A 19,927-nucleotide genomic window follows, 5' to 3' on the forward strand; every position below is an offset into this window, starting at 1 on the left:
CAAATAAAATTCTGCACATAACAAATAAGGGTTTAACGGTCATTGTATAAAAGAAAACCTGTTTAAATACATAATACAAAAAAACACAGTGGAAAATGTCTTCACAATGAAAACGTCATTGAAGTTCTTGCTACTTGCTGAGATCACCCCCAGTTTTTGGTGGGGTTCGTGTTGCTCAGTCTTTAGTTTTCATAGTTGTGTTTTATGTACTGTTGTTTGTCTGTTTGTCTTTTTCTTTTTTTAACATGTCGTTGTCTGTTTATTTTCGACTTATGAGTTTGAATGTCCATTTGGTATCTTTCGCCTCACTTTTGCATTGTTCAACAAAGTGACGTTGGAAACTGTGAAATTGATAAAGTGTTAATTTCAACCTGACTAAAAACAACCACCAACAATGTATGTATTACCTGTCATGCGATTTTAAAGCCAAAATGTAGTCATGCAGTTTTTTTTTTTATTCAGTTCGCTATACAAACTTTTCATTTGGAAGATTCATCAACTGTGCTCGAATCAAAGTAGTTGGAAGGGCAAATTATTTTTGTTTGTTAATAGCATTGAACTCCAAAAAAAACACCGAAAAGTTGTGCCATATCTGACTATTGCAATATATGCCTGGGGAAAGAAAAAAAAAGTCTGATATGAAAATTAACATGTGTCTCCTATTTCATATATAATAACGTTTTTGACCGCATCCGGTCTCGATTCGTTTGGAGTTCAAACCTTTCCCTTGTATTTTTTTTCTTTGCTCTTTTGGTTAGAATATTCCAAATGGTTTTACGAGTTTAGAACATGGGTGTACTTCTGTCGCCTCTTATTTATCCAGAACTGATAAACTGAGTTATATTCAAAAGTAAAATAATAAAAATACCGAACTCCAAGGGAAATTCAAAACGGAAAATCCTTTATAAAATAGCAGAATCAAAAGCTCAAAACATCAAACGAATAGAAAACAATTGTCATATTCAAAGGAGACTCGAGACATACCTTGGTTTTACGAGTTTAAAACATTGATACACTTATGTCGACACTTATTTATCTAGAACTGGAAAAGTAAAGAGTAAAGGAGACTCGGGACATTAATTATTTATTAGTTGAAATTGGGTTCGATTCAGCTTTCAGTAAAAACACTTATAAATACCAGGATTAGAATTTTGTTCGTTATGCTTGTAAATGTAAGAACGCCGTTGTTGGTTTTTTTACCTTTTTTTTTTGTGTTTAGTACCGGTCTAACGAGTCAAGCCCTTCCCAATCAAAATTTACAGATTGAACTAAATTTGCACCTTCCAAGTTAAAGACGCATTCACGTAAATCAGGCCTTTTGCTAATTGTTGAAAGACGTACAGCAACCTGTAGTTTTTCATATTCTTTTCGTTCGGCCTTTGGTGAATTGTTGTTTTATTGGCAATCATACCATATCTTTGTAGTTCTGTATTGTTAATTTTATTTACTTTTCAGTGCTATCCATGTTAAACATTGTTTACTTATTCGAGATGAATGTTTAGTTTTAAAAGATATTTTCGGTCTCAACACAGTAGATTTTATGTATTGTGTATCTTATTCGATTGGAAATGTGAAAGTAAATTCAATCAAATTATGTCGTAAATTTCAATCAATTTTGGGACTTGAGAAAGAAGGTTAACTTTATAGCAATAAAAATATTTAATAAAACTTCGTCGGTATAATAAATGTTTTCTAAATATCGTCGGTAAATTATATCTATAAAATCGTAAATCTCTCTACAGCATCGATAGCGGGTAAAAATGACCATTCATCGATTGATCGGTCCTTGTCGTTCTCACTGATAAAATGGCTGGGTCTACATCGGTTAAATCGCTCGCGTAACTTGGATGGTAATTGTTGTCTTGCGTCGGATACCCCACTGGCAGGAAAAGACGCGAAGCCCACGTTGTCTGCATACTATTAACGGAAACAGCGTTCTTGTTCGGATCTATATTATTCTGGTTACCAGCATTTTGTCTCTTTGTGGCTTCTGCTGTTGCTGCCCTCCTTATCGTTTTACATCGTAGTTCATCGATTTGTTTTCGTGCATCATTCACGACCGACTTCCGTTTGTCCACTGCTGTGAAAATTCCATCCAAATTTTTCTGTATTTCGTTAATTCTGTTTTCAAAAATTGCTTCGGAATCTGTATTAGTTGCTGCATCAACCTGGAATGATTATGATTAAAAAATTATTTACAGTTCAATCCGGTTAATTACGTCGCATCAGCACAAAAGCACAACAGGCTATATCGAGACAATCATAATATTTATAGAATATTGTGTATTTTTGTGTGCGTTTTTCCAAAAGAATTGAAATAGGTTATGATGGTATCCCGTGATTTTGCTCCATTTCAACGTGTGTATAGGCCATTTTTACACCGTAGTGCTATCTTTGAATATGGTTTTTATCGGTACTAAGATTGAAATTGTTTTTGATAAATCAAAATATAACTAAATAAGTATTGCTTTTCATTTATAAAAAGGTATGGTCCTACATCCTGTAGATATCATGTACTTATATTTTAGCATTCTCAGACTATTTATGACGTCTTTACATTAAATCTGTTGGATGCGTACCGACTGCCACTTTAGTCTGATTTATTTATTAGTTGGTTTTGGCTTTAGTTTTCAGTAACTGCGAGTACTTTTATATCGGTACTTTGTCCCTTTTGTCTTTATGTTAGTTGTTTCTTTTTTGTGCTTCGTGCCGATCTGATGAGTTAAGCCATTTCCAACTGAATTATACAGTTTGTTCTTATGTCGTGCTGTTAAATAAATGTCCAAGGTTGCTGGTGGAAGATTGAGCGCTCACAAACATGTTTAACCCCGCCACATTCTGTTTGTGCCCGATCCCAGTTAGGAGCCTGTAATGCAGTGGTTGTCTTTGTTTACTGTTTGTTTACTGTTTTTCGTTTATTGTTTTGTCATAAACCAGGCCGTTGTTTTTCGTTTCAAATGTTTCACATTTTGTCATGTTGTATCCTTTCATAGATAACTATACAGCATGGGGTTTGTTAATTGTTGAAAGTCGCATTGTGACATTTTATTGCATCCACGTAATTTGGGCATAGTTTGACCTATAATTGTTTACTTTTTATACATTGTGACTTGGGTGGAGAGTTGTCATTGGCACTACTACCACATCTTCTTATTTATAGTTGTCTCATTGGTAATCATACAACATATTATTTAATCTTAAATTTACGAACATTTTACTCATCACAGTTACGCTTCATTAATGAGTAAACGTTTCACGAAAATCTGGCTAAACTTCCTGAAAATCTCGAATAGACCAGTTATAGCAAACTGCTAAAAAATAAAATTGAGAATGGAAATGGGGAATGTGTCAAAGAGACAACAACCCGACCATAGAACAGACAACAGCAGAAGGTCACCAACAGGTCTTCAATGCAGCGAGAAATTCCCGCACCCGGAGTCGTCCTTCAGCTGGCCTCTAAACAAATATATATACTAGTTCAGTGATAATGAACGCCATACTAAACTCCAAATTGTACACAAGAAACTAAAATTAAAAATAATACAAGACTGACAAAGGCTAATTTCTTAGCTAAAGTGTATGGGCTACCGAAAATACTCGGTCGAAAGTTATCTACATGCACTTCTTGTAACTAAATTCTTTCTATAATATGCAACTGTTGTCTATAATTGCTTACATCTACATCATTTGAACTTTGGTGGATAGTTGTCTCATTGGCAATCATACCACATCTTATTTTTAAATTGAATATATAATGATTTTTAATGGAACAATTTAGCAAGGACTAGGACATCCTACGGTAAAAGTGAGACCCGAGTTGAATATTAGATGAATAGAAAAAAAAAGCTTGAAATCGATTGATTTAGCACGATAGCAAGGACATGAATTACTTTTATTTCATTATTATTCTAGGTGTATTGCATGTAATTTTCTTGGGTTTATGGGTAAACGAGAGACGAAAGATACCTAAGGGACATTCAAACTCATAAGTCGAAAATAAACTGACAACGCCATGGCAAGAAAAGACAAATAACAGTATACAAAACACAACATAGAAAACTAAAAACTGAGCAACACGAATCCCGCCAAACACTGGGAGTGATCTCAGGTGCTCCGGATAGGTAAGCAGACCCTGCTCCACATGTGGACAACGAAATCCACGCGGGATTTCATGTATAACAAAGATTATTGTTATCCGATTGGTTTAGGAGACTGACAGCATTGATGATCACTTGCCTTAAACGATGTCTTTAACTGCAATATGGTCTCAACAATGGACGACAAGACATAATTCACGTGTACTCCATTCTTCATACGCTGGATGTCTGAAATTGGCACTTTCAGACGACAATTTGGACAATCTATAGATAGGTCTACTCCACCCTTTGTTGTATTTACATTATTCACTTTGTGTTTTCCTATTTCCTGGATACACCTGTCAAATACAGAGAAAATTATGTAAGACATGCAATTATATCGTTTAAAGCAAAAAGGTACAATATCATTATACTTTTAAAATAGCTCTGATCAGAAACTGCAAGCGACATCAAATGGCCGTTATCAATATAAAATAAAGAGTTGTGGTGTGATTGCCAGTGAGACAACTACTAGTATCCACCAGAGACCTAATGACGTAGATATTAGCAACTGCTAGTATAAGTCACTGTTCGTCCTTCAAAACCCATACCGCAAAGCAAGCTATATATAAAAGGCCCCGGCATAACAAAAGGTAAAAGTATACATCCGAAAAAGAAAATAAAATTATAATAACACTGTTTTACGAGGAAAGTTGCATAGCTTTATTAGTTAGTTTAATAACCTCTATTGTAGAGAGACGTATACTTCGTATGAATTTCACGTTACCCGTTTGATATTTATAGCAAAATATTACACAAATATTGACAAGGAAGTATTGCAAAATGTGATAAAAAAAAACCTTTTAATCAAATTTATTTATCAAAATAATCTCAAAATTGATTTTTCTGTGAAGTGTTTTGTCACATGGACTGTTGTTGGTCTGTTATGTTTTTTTTTTCTATTTTCCTTTAACTTTTGGTTGCCCTCGTCTTACCTTTTTCCTATTTTTTTACAATTAAATATTGTTTTTATGTAGGACAATTGTAAAATAACTACATAGTAGCTTTTCAGATGGTGCTCTGCATGTTAAAAGAGTGCCATTATAAATGTCTATATTGTAAATTTTTTACAGTTATGCGTGCAACATAATGAATTAGTTGTTTTCAAGTGAACAATACTCGTCGGTCAAACCACGGCAAAATAAAATATTTCTTTCATAAATCATTTCCTTTTTGTATGTAAGTCTAATAATATCCAATGCAAACCGGTCGCCGCAAAAGTAATAACATTCTAAATATGTCCATACCCATGCCAAAGATCTTATAGGTGAAAATACTGGTTTGTTAGTCTATATTTTTGCTTTCTTAGCTTTTAAATTTGGTGTTTGTTGGTTAGACCAGATGTAATTTTTTTAAACTCAGAACGGAAAAGATTCAAAAGTTTATCGATAAATTATAACGCGGAATATGTAAAACGGGGGATTAGGGGAGGGGAAGTAAGATTTACCTGTTTGACCGAGCCCTCGAGCGCCTCAGGAATACCTTCTTTCGACCCATTATTACAATTATTCCTTCTGAATATGATATATCTGTTCAATACATTCTAAAACTTTGGCAAATGACATTTGAGAGAGACATTTTGATTATTGTTTTATAATTTAATCTTCATAATTGAAAGGCTGATTGGCGGATAAATGATATATTTTCTGTGTGTATATACGATTCCTCCAAACAAATGTTGTTAGGTCACGGATACTTAAGTGTTATCCTTATTTGTCAAGCACGCCACAGATGTTTAAGCTGATATCTCGTTTACAGTTGTGTAATGGTGAGAAAATGACAGATAGAGTTATTGTTTTGTTAAACGTGTAAGGAACAGGTAAAATTTGAAGGTTGATCGAGGTAATTGCGTGAATTTTCAATAAAATATGCATGTGTCCATGGGACACATATGATGCATCCCGGCTTGCATATAACGTTGTAAAGGAACATAACTCAAGATCGGTAAAAGGACTGCAACCTAAATTCGAACTTGATCTATGTTTTGTGGTAATAAGCATTTTGTATAAGTTTCATAACATTTGGTTGAGGCAAACTAAAGTTAGAGAACGGACACCAATTTTGGGATGTACAGACGGACGGGCGGACGTACAGACGGACAGGGGTAACACTTAATGCACCCCTCCGCTGCGGCGGGGGCACAAAAAAGCACGACATAAAAAAAAGAAGAGACGTACATTATACGATTTCGTTCGTCCGGTAAGCCCGTTCATATTTAACGTTATGTTAGCGACATCAAAAGACTTACTGAACGAACAAAGTTTCCGCGCTTGAAGGTATTACAAAAGCAGAAATATGAAAGGTTAAGTAAAGTGAATGACCGAGGCTCATTTGATGGTGAGGTGGTTCACCAGCACACAAAAAATGCATGCAGTACTCGTAATAGAGCCTCTTTCTTTTACTTGCATTCAAATTACACAAGTGCCTGGATTATCACAGTCCAATAGACGATGCTCATATTTTCTGGAATATATTGAAATGGCATATCAAAATCATGGTCTTCTTTCACTTTATGCACCCCTGTACTTTAGGGTTAGGATTCATTTATGGTAAAGTAGGTATAGGGCCCTTCCTTTACTTTATGGTCCCACTTCTCTGCCCCTTAAACTTTCGGCAAGAGGGTTTTTCTAGGTTATGGTTAGGTTTTAGGAGTAGGGCTAGTGTGAGAGATAGGTAAGGGTTAAGGCTAGGTTTAGGACTTTTATCTTTATACAGTAGTAAAAAATGAAAATAGATATTTAAAAATACTGTACTTAAAGAAGACTTGTTTAAAGTAATATTTTCAAGTTGCCACTTACTTGAGACAGAATGTATGACCGCATGGCAAAACTGTCGGTAGGTTGTAATATTCCCAACATATTCCACATTTCAGCAAATTAACGATATCTTGATTCAGAGTTACCGGGACTACGTTCGGACGGAGTGAAGGATCCATAACCGCAATCGAAACAACGCGACTGAAAAAAAAAATGCCGTCCGAAAAAAACGTCCTTTGTTATGAGTTGGCAACTATCGGCGTCATAGGAGCTCTAAGCGACGCAACAAACCCGGATGTTATACAAGATACAAGATGCAAGCTTACGCTTCTGAAAACTGATGTCGAAAAGCATTGAAATACCAAAAGCTATAACTATCTATACTCATGATTAAACGAGAAGACCTCATTTTGTGTGTCGCTTCTTTTCCTTCCCCAATAAATTAATCATCATGCCTCTGTGTCCTATAGGTACCATGCATAGTCGCATTTGTCATCCATTCTTATGATTATTCAGTTTGGGTTATTTTGGGAGAAAAACGAAGAAAAAGGTGTCCGGAAATTGTTTCCGTCATCAGACCGACTTTTAAGTCATACCCAAAACTTCCGATTTTAAACTTTAAAAGAGGGGGTAAAGGTTTTTTTCGAGCAACGTGTTTTGCCACTTTTTATTTCACGTGCAGACGTGAAAAAGGTTCGTTATTCACCGTGTTTCTTGAAATCGATAAAAAGATCAACGTGCAAGAATTTTTCAATTGTTCGCTCATCGTGAAATGGCAATTTTATTTCGCGTTCTTTCGTGCAGATACCTCCCTTTATTCCCCTTTTTAAACATAATTTTCATAATTACTCGGGGACAGGACAATTATTTTCGCGTTATTCTGCATGTATACTATGAATATAATCCTATAATATATAGAGACTCTCTATGTAATATAGCAGTGATCGCCGTGGATGGAATTGATAGTTAATAGCAAATACACTTTATTTATATTATATGTAGATCTATGTTCATAGTATACAGAAACGCGAAAATCATGCAATTTAACAGAGAGCAAAAAAATAACTGAGTTTGGAAAAAAGGGAGAGGGCTTAAAATAATTGTCCTGTCTCCAAGTGCCTATGACTCAGTTTGATACCTTTTCTCAATTTCTCCAGACATAAAATCTTTTACAAAAATTCACCCTATAACAGTTTACATACTTTCAACCAAGCTCTAAATACCCGCGATTTCGCGGGTGTGTTCTAGTGACAATAACTTGTGGAACGGTTTATGGAGCTCTCTGAAATTATACCACAAGTTTCCATACCACAAAGGGATGGTTAGGATTGGCTTTGGGGGGGTTATGGCTCAAACCGTTTAGGAATTAGGGGCAAAAAAGTGGGGGGGGGGGGTAAAAAATTTTTTTTTGAAAAAGTAGGGGGGCAAGTGAGCATTTCTCATCACATGGCGTCTGTCGTCGTCTGTCGTCGTACGTCATTAACTTTTACAAAAATTTTCTTCTCTGAAACTACTAGGCCAATTTTAACAAAACTTGGCCATAATCATCATTGGGGTACTTGTAACGAAGTCAGTAAGTGGATAAATAATTTTTTTATGTAATTACAAAGTTAAGACTGTTTCTAAAGATCAAATGTTCGATTGTTCACAAACTGTCTCTGAAGTTAAATTGTTCGAATGTTCGTATCGTCACTCGGACACGTGATCGTATAGTGATATAACTGTTCGGTCCTGACTGAGTAATTCGGATGGTTAGTGAATTAATTCCAGCCTACCCACAATGGGGGAGACCTTGGCGGAATCTCCTGTCGGATTCTATCTGTACGAATCTATCCCCGTTCGAGTCCAAAGCTGGATCTTATATAGTTCAGTGGGCCATTAATCATCTTTAAACAATGACCCATAGCTGTTGGCAGGTTGCGTAGTAGTCTGGATGTTGAATAATACTAGTCTGAGGTTAATTGTCAAACAATGCAATTAACCTCTGCAGGATACATGTTATTTAACAGTGGACATTGTCATTTACTGGCTGCAGGGTATATGTCTATAATATTCGTACACATTGTTATTAAGTGTCTAAAGGGTAAATGTATTTGTTTCAGTTATGCTATATTTGATTACACCTTGATACTTATTGTTATGAAACACATTGTGTTACATATCTAGTATATATAAAATCAGAAAGAATTGAAAAAAGATACAGGTTTGCCATTAAGAATGTCAAGATAAACAAAGGAAAAATAAAAAGAACAGTGCTGGCTATTGCCATTAGTTTAAATGTCTTTATTTATATAGAAATAAGGAGATGTGGCATGATTGCAAATGAGACAACTATCCACCAAAGTTCAAATGAAGTGGATGTAAGCAATTATAGGCAACCGTACTGCCTTCAACAATGAAGGAAACCCATACCGTATGGTCGGCTATAAAAGGCCCCGACATGAAAAATATGAAACAATTCAAATTAGAAAACTATCGGCCTAATTTATAACAAAACAATTACGAATGACTGTTTTGTCTTTTGTTGTAGTATATGTGTTCCCTCGTCTCTACTACACCGTATATTTGTCTTGCTCCTCATCGCGATATAAATACACCGTATGTTTCTATTAACTTCAAGTCTTGCTCCTTTTCGCGATATAAATAGATCAGGTTGACGCCGTCCGTTATATAAAGCAATCACCAATCAACCAATCAATCAATCGATTCCGTATAGAATGGGGTTATATAATATTTACCTTAGAATAATGGGAAATAACAGTTTAATACAATACCTATAAATTGAAGTTAATTTGTATTTATGTTTTAAATAGATCTTATTTACCTTTATCTTCATAAACGACGACTACCTATTTTTTTTATGAACATAGTGACTACGTATGCCAGAAAAGGTTAAAAATTCGTATCGAAAGTTCTAAAGACATGAATGGTTTCGCAATCGGGTTAATTTATCACAATATGTGTCATGCGTCAGTATTACGATAGCGTGCAGATATAATATACCTGACTTTCTCGCTCCTATTACTACAGAAAATTATCTTCGGCTAACACAATGTGTGATATTTTAAAAGCGGAATTTAAGCTTCAAAATTTCGGCTTTCCATGCTCAAAACCCGAGGCTTTATACACATGCCAGGTATGTGCTGATTTTTCTTTTAAACTTTTTCTTCCTGTTTTGTGTGATGAAATATTCACCCACGTGGTAGATATAATTGTCGAACGAATTTAATCATTTTGTTATTGATATTTTTTGTGCGGTTTGAAAAGATGGGAAAAATGAATTATTATGATAATCGTTTTAGTTTATGTTTTGCTTGTTTTTCAATGTAGATTGTTTTGCCATTCGTTTTTTTTTTCTTTTCGTCCTTAGTATGCCTATTTTTTTTAATAAAATAATAGTTCCGTGTTCACTTATTATTGCTAAAGGATTAAAGAAATTTACACAGTAAATCTGACAGTAAATATTAATTTTGTTTGTTTGTTAGTTAGTTTGTGGTTTTTTTCTATTGGTTTGTTTTGTTTTGCTGTTATGTTGACGTATCTATTATTAATTTTTAAATCATGCAACTGAGTTGTGTTTCATTTTATTTCATAGTTTCGTGTCTAGGTTTTTTTTAAACTGAATTTAATCAATTCTGATAACAATAACCAATATCTACCGAATATATATAGCTTACTATATATACGGTATTGGTTTTTTGCTCATTGTGAAATGCCGTATGGCGACCTAAATTTGTTCACATGTTTTTTTTTCTTTTGATCTTGAATGGATAATTGTCTCACTAGCAATCATACTACATATCCTTATTTGCACATTCATGCTAGGGCTGATATATTAACTGTTCACTACCATATGTATTAATTTGTTCTATTACTGAATCTCATTCTTAACCATTTGAAGAAACGTCCTACTTGTGAAACCCTTTCTTATCCGGAAAAGAAACTAACTTGCGTGTTTAGAAAGGGTGGAAAAATACATGACAATGAAAAATGGCATTATAATAACCAGGAAATAGAAGTTGAAAATAAGTTTAGTTATCATGGTATATTGTTAAATTTTTATGTCAAATATAATTTGTTACAGCAGAAACTTTCAGAACAGGGTAGAAAAGCTCTTTTTGCCTAAAGGAGAAATATAAAAGATATTGATTTGAATTTTGTTACTTTACTTTCACTTTTTGATACTTATATTAACAGTGTACTTTTTTATGGCTGCAAAATATGGGGCGCTCATATATAAGGCACCAGCTATATAGAGGATACATTTGGGCTATTGTAAAAATATTATGAAAGTAAAAAGCTCTTCTAGTAATGTCATGGTGTATTATGATCTAGGTAGATTGCCATTATTGCAAACCCGAAAATGTAGAATTTTTTTAATACTGTTTAAGCTGCTCTGTACAACAAACTGTATTTTGAAAAACTGTTACTGTTTTTTATATGATGATTTACAAAATTGTCCAAATAATAAGACAAATTGGTTGCATTTTATTAAAAATTAGCTGCTTAGTATAGGTTTAGGTGATATTTGGTATAATCAAGGTTTATTTTTAGATAGTAAGCTTTCCAGTACTTTTTACTTGATAATCAAACAGCGCCTGTTTGATTGTCTGAAGCAAGATTTTGACAGCCAACTGAGTAATTTAGTTAAATGCTCAAGTTATAGATATATGGTTCAAAATTTTTGTTTACAATATTACTTATTTAAACCACTACCAGTTATTTATAAGACATGTGGACGTTACTCTGCAATTCAAAGAGGTAATAGACTCTGTAATTTTGTAAAAAATGACATTGAGGATGAGGTACATTTCATTTATAAATGTCCCTCTTATCAAGGTCTTAGATCTTATTTTATTAAACCTTATTATTGGAGAAAACCTTCTATGTGTAAATATATACAATTAATGAGTTCGAATAATCTTAGAGATCTATGTAATTTGGGTAAATGTATTCTTCGTGCACAAAAAATAAGATCTAACATGTTGTAATATGTTTCACACTACCTTCTGTTATCTATGTATACTGTGTGTAGTTTTATATGTCGTATTCCTATAGTATTATGACTTTGGTAAATAAAGAGTATTATTAGTAACATACTTAATATTGGAAATTCTTATTTTCAAAACAGAGAGCAAAGCGAAAACATTTTCTCTAACTGTTTTTACCTTTTTGTTGTGTATCTGTTCAACAACCAAATATTTTCCCATGTTATAGTATGCCTTAAACAGGCACGCAGCATTTAGAGCTTTCATACCCCATTTGTAAAGATCTTCCGAACCCCTTCTTTCTCGTTATAAAGAGTTGAAAAGCAAACCTGATTCCTCAATAATAATAATAATAATATAATAATATTTTATTCAATAACATATCAAGCATATAAGTTTTACAATACAATATATACAATACATAAAGACATATACTAACACATACTAGTACTTGATAAAACAGAGCATCTAGTGAGTGTAGTACCTTTGTGTATGGAAAAAAAATGCTGATATTTTATCAGGGATAGCCCATAAAGCTCTGAAGCTTGTTTCAAATGGGGTCCCTTCATGTAAACCGCTAATAGTTTCGACATCCCCTGTAAAGTCTTTTGCTTTAATTACAAGTAAGTCGTGAAAACTGTTTTGCCAGAATTTTTAACTGAGCAAAATATAGCAAATCTTCGTATGTAAAGTTTATAACAAGTGGAAGTACAGAAGAAAAAAACACGGAAAAAGAGGCGAGAAAAGCTGGGATATGGGCACCGAATGTTTTTTTTTTTTGTTGTTGTTGATCTTTCGGGGCTTCCCGAACGGAAAACTAAATTCAAACGGTTTGTCAAATCCTTCACGAGCCGTTCAATGCAATGTTTCCTAATGGCACATAATGAACAGTGTGGCTGTTTACACTCTTCTGGAGTACCCGAGTTCAACCTCGATATAGATTGGGGCTATGCGTTACTCACATGATTAAGTGGTCAGTGATGTGTTGTACTTTTTAGCGACTATTTTTTTATATAACCATGGTCTTACAAATTCTGCTTTTTTTAAGTGATTTTACGGTGTTTTATTTGTTTTTTTTTTATCGCGCCTTATATGTTAAAGTTCTATCGTACAAAATATATATATGGGTGCGGCCCGATTAAACGTGTTGGTATTTTGGTTTTATTAGTTCACATAATTTCAGGACAATTTACAATTGTTGAATGCATAATCAAAGGCTTATAGAAATTTTTATCTATCAAGTATTGGTACTTGTGTCTTATTTTCAATGACATAAATTTCGGTGTTAGTGTCTCTTGATGAAGAATTTTGTCTTGCATATAAAACGGCGCTAATATTTCGTTGTATATATACACAACAGTACAATGTATTCTTTGAAAAAATGAATTCGACATGTTATATAATTATGTCGAATTTTCTGATTAGAATATGAGACAGACAATGCTTGAAATGTGTCACTCATACATATTACACTTTAAAAAACGAAGCTGGAAACAGTTTTTTAAAGTATAATTTACCATTGTAATTACAAAAAGTGTTTTATGACAATAAATCAAATTTTATTTATGTATTTTTTTTTATTTTGTAATTTTGTGAAACAATACAAAATTACTAATTTAATGGTTCTTTATGTTGTACTTATTATTAGGGCAATATATCATTACTTTATAGATATAGCCTCCTTCTACTCCAGTATGGTCTCACCTTGTATGAACTGAACTGATTCTTTTAAGAGATATGCACTAGTGTGCTAATGTTCTTTGCACGTTGTAATCAACTTACAAAGTGTTTAAAGAGGTTTAATTGCTGTAAACATTAAAAGGAGTGTAATATGTAAATAAAAAACTTTCTTTTTGTTTAAAAGCATACATGTACATGTATATCGTATTACCTTAGCAAACAACATCATTTCAAACTACGCAAGAGAGCTTCTCTTTTCTTTGAAGAATGTTTGAGGATAAAGTATGATGCATTTGGTTTTGTTTGTTGATTTGATAAACTGTTTGGCAAGATGTTTGCATAAGAATAGGTTTTCTTGATTTTATATTTGCACATCCGTAAACATAAATTCGGTTGAAAATAACGAACTTTCAAGTTAGTTGGTCTCATATATTATACTGGAGTGAAATATCCCAGTTAATCCTGCAATTTGATTTGTTACCTAAACAGGGGATAACAGCCCATATCCCCTGTGAAGGGAAACAAAGATAAAAATGGTAATTAGTGTTGAAAGCAGGACACAGTATAATATAATTGTTATTCGGGCTTCACAGGGGATATGGGCTCATATTTCCTGCTAGTGCCCTATATCCCGTTCGACTGACGGCTCAGGAGGTAATATGAGCCCACATTCCCTGTGAAGATCCTGAATAACATATATGATTCAACATAAGAAACCCATACACAGGATGACAATATTTGTTTTAAACGACAGAAGAAAGGCTTTTTGAAACACATAATGGATCCGTTCAATTTAAATATGCTCGTTACTTATAACTCAGTACCGTTCATGTGACCCGAATTCCGGTCATAAGCATTATTTTTTGCTAAACATTTGATTCAAACCTCAAGTTATTGGCTACCTTACCTCATACCGAACAGACTTTGGACTTAAATGAAATCTGTTAATATCAGTTACTCCTAAAGTGTCAGTGAAGTGTCTTTTGTAATTGACCTTTTTGGAAAAATAGATCAATTATCATACCTTAGCTTTTCAAAACCACGACTGTATTATAAAAAGAAATTAAAATGAAAATGTGGAAATCAGAGGTTATGAAAATGTTGCATTTGGCCATCAGGATTATGTTAATCAATCGTTCACTTATGCTGTTTAAAATATTAAGCCCCCAAATATTGTGTGACCCGATACAAATTTCCATCATTTTAATAACATTATGTATTGCTTGAATCGATAAATGAAAATACAGACTAGTTCATGCTTGTTTAAGCGCTGTTCTTTTGCCTTTTGTGTTTTTTTGCTGTGTGTGTACTGGTTTTGTGCCGTGGATGGAAACCGCGTAGCTATGGAACGCCATGACTGTCTTCTGATGTTGATTGTTAAATATGTTCGGTGCTTTATGCATTACGTTCAGTAGTATTTATATTTTGTTCAGTAGTTTTCATATTATGTTCAGTAGTTTTGACATTATGTTCAGTAGTTTTGACATTATGTTCGGTGCTTTGGTTATTATCTTCAGTAGTTTCATTATTATATGCAGTGGTATTTAAATTATGTTCGGTACTTCTGACGTTATATTCAGTGCATTTTTCATTATGTTCAGTACTTTCGACATTATGTTCAGTAGATTCAATATTATTTGCAGTACATTATGTCTTACCTTCAGTGGTCCCGGTTTCTTTATATTCGGTAGATTATTCATTATGTTCAATAAAAGCATCAGTATTATACTCGGTTCAATGAACTATATGTTCAGTAGTTGTATCATTATGATGATGCAGTGAAAGTCGGGAAATCAATAACGGAAATTTTCAGAAAAAAAACGAACGCGGATATTTTCGACGGACGTTTTCTTCATGGACACTTTTATGGGATCAGGAATGAAAATGGAAGAAATGGAAGCAGTATTAAATTGGTTTGGTTTACGTTGACACATTGGCAATTTTCACAAGGAAATAAAATACTCCTGACCTAATTTGTAAGATGTCATGATTGATTGATTGTTTGTTGTTTTCTGAACGTACAGTGGCAAATATTTCACGCATATTTATGACGGAGAGAAGATTTTTAAACAAGAAATTGCATGCGTTGTCGTTGATACAACATGACCATAGAGAGACGACAAAAAGACAAACAGCAAAAAAAATAAAATATAAAAACATATTCTATAGCTTTTGTATTCCTAGTAGGTAATCATTTTTGTTGGTTGGTTGTAGCATATTTATCTCATGCACCGACTTTTAAGAGACCACGAAAAATCTCCTTGCAGATACTCCTATATTATTCTGCATCCTACCCCGCTAATAGGCGCTTGAATATCAGATATTTATTTGAAATAACCCAAGATAAATGAGGTTGTGGATGAGGTTTACAGAATAGAGAAAGTTGATTCATAAATATAACCATATCAATGATAATTCATGGTAACACGGATTAGCCTCGAACTTGATCTGGATATTGTCAATCTATTCCTCTTCATTCTGGCTACCATTGGTGGATCTAGAGACTAAATCCAGAAAAATGTTTTAAACGCTCTGTTCAAGAACAGATATTAAGTTATTGGTTTGGGTAGTTTCTAGTCTCTTATTAAACAAAAAGGGTCATGTTTTATGCATTGCTTTAAAATACATTTGTAATAAGAACCATAACTGTACAGAAATGGTGAAAATTTGCACATAAATAAAGTTTTGCACTTTGTATTTTGATATTCATTACCTGTCTAATAGACAGTCTATGGTAATCATATTTACACTTAGACCTAGTTAGTTTTTGTGTATACAGCTTGAATTTGGAAGGATAAAAATCTTAATAAATGATTTCAAAATGACAATCATACTGATACTCAATGTTCATTGTTTGTAGCACTTTGTACAATATTTCATTCTATACCCTTTCATACCAGCATAAATTTCAATGTAGCTCTTTGAATGAATGAAATTTATGACTAGTTGTTTTCTGTTTTTTCTGCTATTGCAGAGCTTTTTGCTGTCATTTTTGTCTGAACTCTATCACGAACTGTTTTATCATTGTTGTAATAATTTCTGACACAATGCAGGAGAAGAATGTAAGATTACCTTTGTCTGCAATAGTGGACGAAATAGTACGTCAAGATTTGTTAACTCGTGCAAGATCGTGATTTTAGAGGAAAATATCGATTGTACATAGTTTGAATGGTAACATCAATTAACCAGTTCTGATTACGACCAGTTCAACATTTCATTCGGTATGCAGAAAAAGTTTAGTTATTCTATTAATCATTTAATTCTGTAATCACTTTTTTTTTTTACCTTTTTCCAAAGTTTTAAACATTTTTTTTTAAAGCACCCCTTTATTCTCTATTCTTTACTTTTTGCCCACCTTCTCTTTTTGGGGGGTAGGGGCATTATTCTCTATTCTGTAAACCTCATCCACAACCTCATATATCTTGGGTTATTTCAAATTAATATCTGATATTTAAGCGCCTTTTAGCGGGGTAGGATGCAGAATACAATAAGAATATCCAGAAGGAGATTTTTGGTGGTCTCTTAAAAGTCGGTAAGTCTGTGCATGGATTAATATGCTACAACCAACCAACAAAAAGGATTGCCTTCTAGGAATACAAAAGCTATAGAATATGTTTTTATATTATTTTTTTTTTGCTGTTTGTCTTTTTGTCGTCTCTCTATGGTCATGGTGTATCAACGACAACGCATGCAACTTCTTATTTTTTGTTTAAAAATTCTTCTCTCCGTCATAAATATGCGTGAAATATTTGCCACTATACGTTCAGAAAACAACAATCAATCAATCATGACATCTTACAAATTAAGTCAGGAGTAATTTTTTTCTTGTGAAAATTGCCAACGTGGGAACGTAAACCAACCCAATTTAATACTGCTTCCATTTCTTCCATTTTCATTCCATCCCGTAAAAGTGTCCATGAAGAAAACGTCCGTCGAAAATGTCCGCGTTCGTTTTTTTCCGACAATTTCCGTTATTGATTTCCCAATTTTTACTGCATCATCATAATGATACAACTACTGAACATATAGTTCATTGAACCGAGTATAATACAGGTGCTTTTACTGAACATAATGAATAATCTACCGAATATAAAGAAACCGGGACCACTGAAGGTAATACATAATGTACTGCAAATAATATTGAATCTACTGAACATAATGTCGAAAGTACTGAACATAATGAAAAATGCACTGAATATAACGTCAGAAGTACCGAACATAATTTAAATACCGGCACTGCATATAATAATGAAACTACTGAACATAATAACCAAAGCACCGAACATAATGTCAAATCTACTGAACATAATATAAATACTACTGAACATAATGCATAAAGCACCGAACATATTAAACAATCAACATCAGAAGACAGTCATGGCGTTCTATACATAGCTTTCGTTTTTATATTGTAGTGGACTAATTATTTAAGTTTTTATATTGTAGTGGAAATGGCATCGGGCTATTTACTGGACGATTCGTGTTATAATGGCAGCATATGCTCTAGGGGCTGTAATAACAAGCTATGTGATGTCCGTTGGAGATAAACATATCATTCTTGTGTATTTAACCATTTGGACATTCACACTGCTTACAATACATCTATGGATAGCTACTGTCATAACAATATTTTACAGACCAACTATGGATAAATCTGGTGAAAAAATGCATGGTGTTACAAATCCAGATTTTCTACCTTCAAGTGTTGAAAGTACCATTTCACAAACAGCAGACACGAGCAGAAGCAACATAGAAGATATAAGATGTATTCCGTGGTTCTTAAAACTGTCATGGTTGCTTGGAAACGTCGTGTTGGCATTTGAAATTGTGGTTACAATAATTTACTTTGTATTTTTATTTCCGGATGAGAAAAACCGGGGCGTATTAATCAACAACATGAATATGCATGCTATGAATACAGTGTTTGTTTTGGTTGATTTTTGTATTAGTGCAAGACCTGTTTATTTGCTGCATGTGATTTACCCAATTATATATGGAACTATCTATGCTGTATTTAGCGTCATTTACTGGACACAAGACCACGTGAATAACGTGCTATATTCTGTTCTAGATTGGAATAGTCCAGGTTATGCTATTGGTCTGGTAGTGATTTTAGCTATTGTCATTCTACCTTTGTTTCAACTTATATTTTTTGGATTGCATCGTTTAAAGTTAAAGATCTATTATCATTTATATAAGACGACATATTTTTAAAACATTTATAACACTCAAAATGTCTGCATGCATTATCTAACGTCGTTTCAATGATAACGAGTATGCTACATCCTTGGTATGTCGTTTTTATTCGAAGATGTGCCCAGTCCCTATCTTCCGTGGCTAGATCTAACTATTGGATTTATTTGCTTGAAAACGACATCTGTCATAGTTTGGTAGTTTAATACATTGTCAGGATTTGATGGTATGTAGCTTGTTCATATAGTTTGATACATCTTTATCAGATCGTTCATATAACTTTTTGTCATCCAGTGGCCTTTTATAGGCACATTATTTTACAATATCATTAAGCAAATGTATGAGGTAAGCAAATCCTGCATTCGAATTAAGAACAGCATTACTGATTTCTTCCCTATACAGCTTGGAGTTAAACAGGGAGATAATCTAAGTCCTAACCTGTTTAAGGTTTTCATCAATGACCTTCCCAACTATTTGGAAAAATCTCTAGACCCTGTAAATATAAATGGGCGATCTATCCATTGTCTGATGTATGCCGATGATATCATTTTACTATCTACTACAGCTTCTGGTCTTCAATCAAAACTTGATATTATGGGAAAATATTGTCAAGATTGGTGTCTTACTCTCAACCCAAATAAAACAAAAATTGTGATTTTCAACAAGGCAGGCAGACATATCCGCCTCAAATTTAAATACAAAGAATATGATATAGAATGTGTACAACATTGTAAATATCTAGGTGTGTATTTTAGTGCTTCAGGTACATTCTCCTATGCTCAGAATGAATTATACAAGAAAGCTTTAAAAGCATATTTTTAAACTTAGAAAAGATTTATTATCTCTAAATCCTAGCTTAAAAACTAGTATACATGTTTTTGATCATACTATTAAGCCTATTCTTCTTTATGGAAGTGAAATTTGGAGCTCATTTAATCCCTTTATAGCAAAATTTAGATCTGGGAACCAGTTAACATTAGATAAAATTTATTCGAATTTAACTTGTGAAAAGCTACACAGTAAATTTTGTAAATTTATTCTGGGTGTGCACAAAAAAAACACAAATTTTGCAGCCTTATCTGAACTTGGTCGGTTTCCACTGTACTTTGACTTAGTCAATTCTATTTTGAATTATTGGCTTAGACTAGAAAATTTAGACTCATTTCCTTTATTA

At 33.4% G+C, this 19,927-nt stretch overlaps 2 protein-coding genes across 2 annotated transcripts; one reads left to right on the forward strand and one right to left on the reverse strand.

Moving 5' to 3' along the window:
- Nucleotides 1–1,677: 1,677 nt before the first annotated feature.
- LOC127698408 (E3 ubiquitin-protein ligase RAD18-like) lies at nucleotides 1,678–7,140 on the reverse strand. The gene is made up of 3 exons (XM_052201878.1): nucleotides 6,935–7,140; nucleotides 4,237–4,435; nucleotides 1,678–2,168 (listed from the first exon to the last, which is right to left on the reverse strand). The coding sequence occupies exons 1-3, from the start codon at nucleotides 7,069–7,071 to the stop codon at nucleotides 1,737–1,739; spliced, it is 768 nt and encodes a 255-aa protein (XP_052057838.1). The 5' UTR covers nucleotides 7,072–7,140; the 3' UTR covers nucleotides 1,678–1,736.
- A 2,745-nt stretch (nucleotides 7,141–9,885) lies between these two features.
- Nucleotides 9,886–19,549, forward strand: LOC127698363 (protein rolling stone-like). Its single transcript, XM_052201787.1, has 2 exons — nucleotides 9,886–10,028; nucleotides 18,007–19,549. Exons 1-2 carry the CDS (start codon nucleotides 9,945–9,947, stop codon nucleotides 18,772–18,774), a joined length of 852 nt encoding a protein of 283 aa, XP_052057747.1. The 5' UTR covers nucleotides 9,886–9,944; the 3' UTR covers nucleotides 18,775–19,549.
- Nucleotides 19,550–19,927: the final 378 nt, after the last annotated feature.

Source organism: Mytilus californianus, unplaced genomic scaffold (genome assembly GCF_021869535.1).
Source record: "Mytilus californianus isolate M0D057914Y unplaced genomic scaffold, xbMytCali1.0.p SCAF_1, whole genome shotgun sequence".
Taxonomy (NCBI): Eukaryota; Metazoa; Mollusca; class Bivalvia; order Mytilida; family Mytilidae; genus Mytilus; species Mytilus californianus.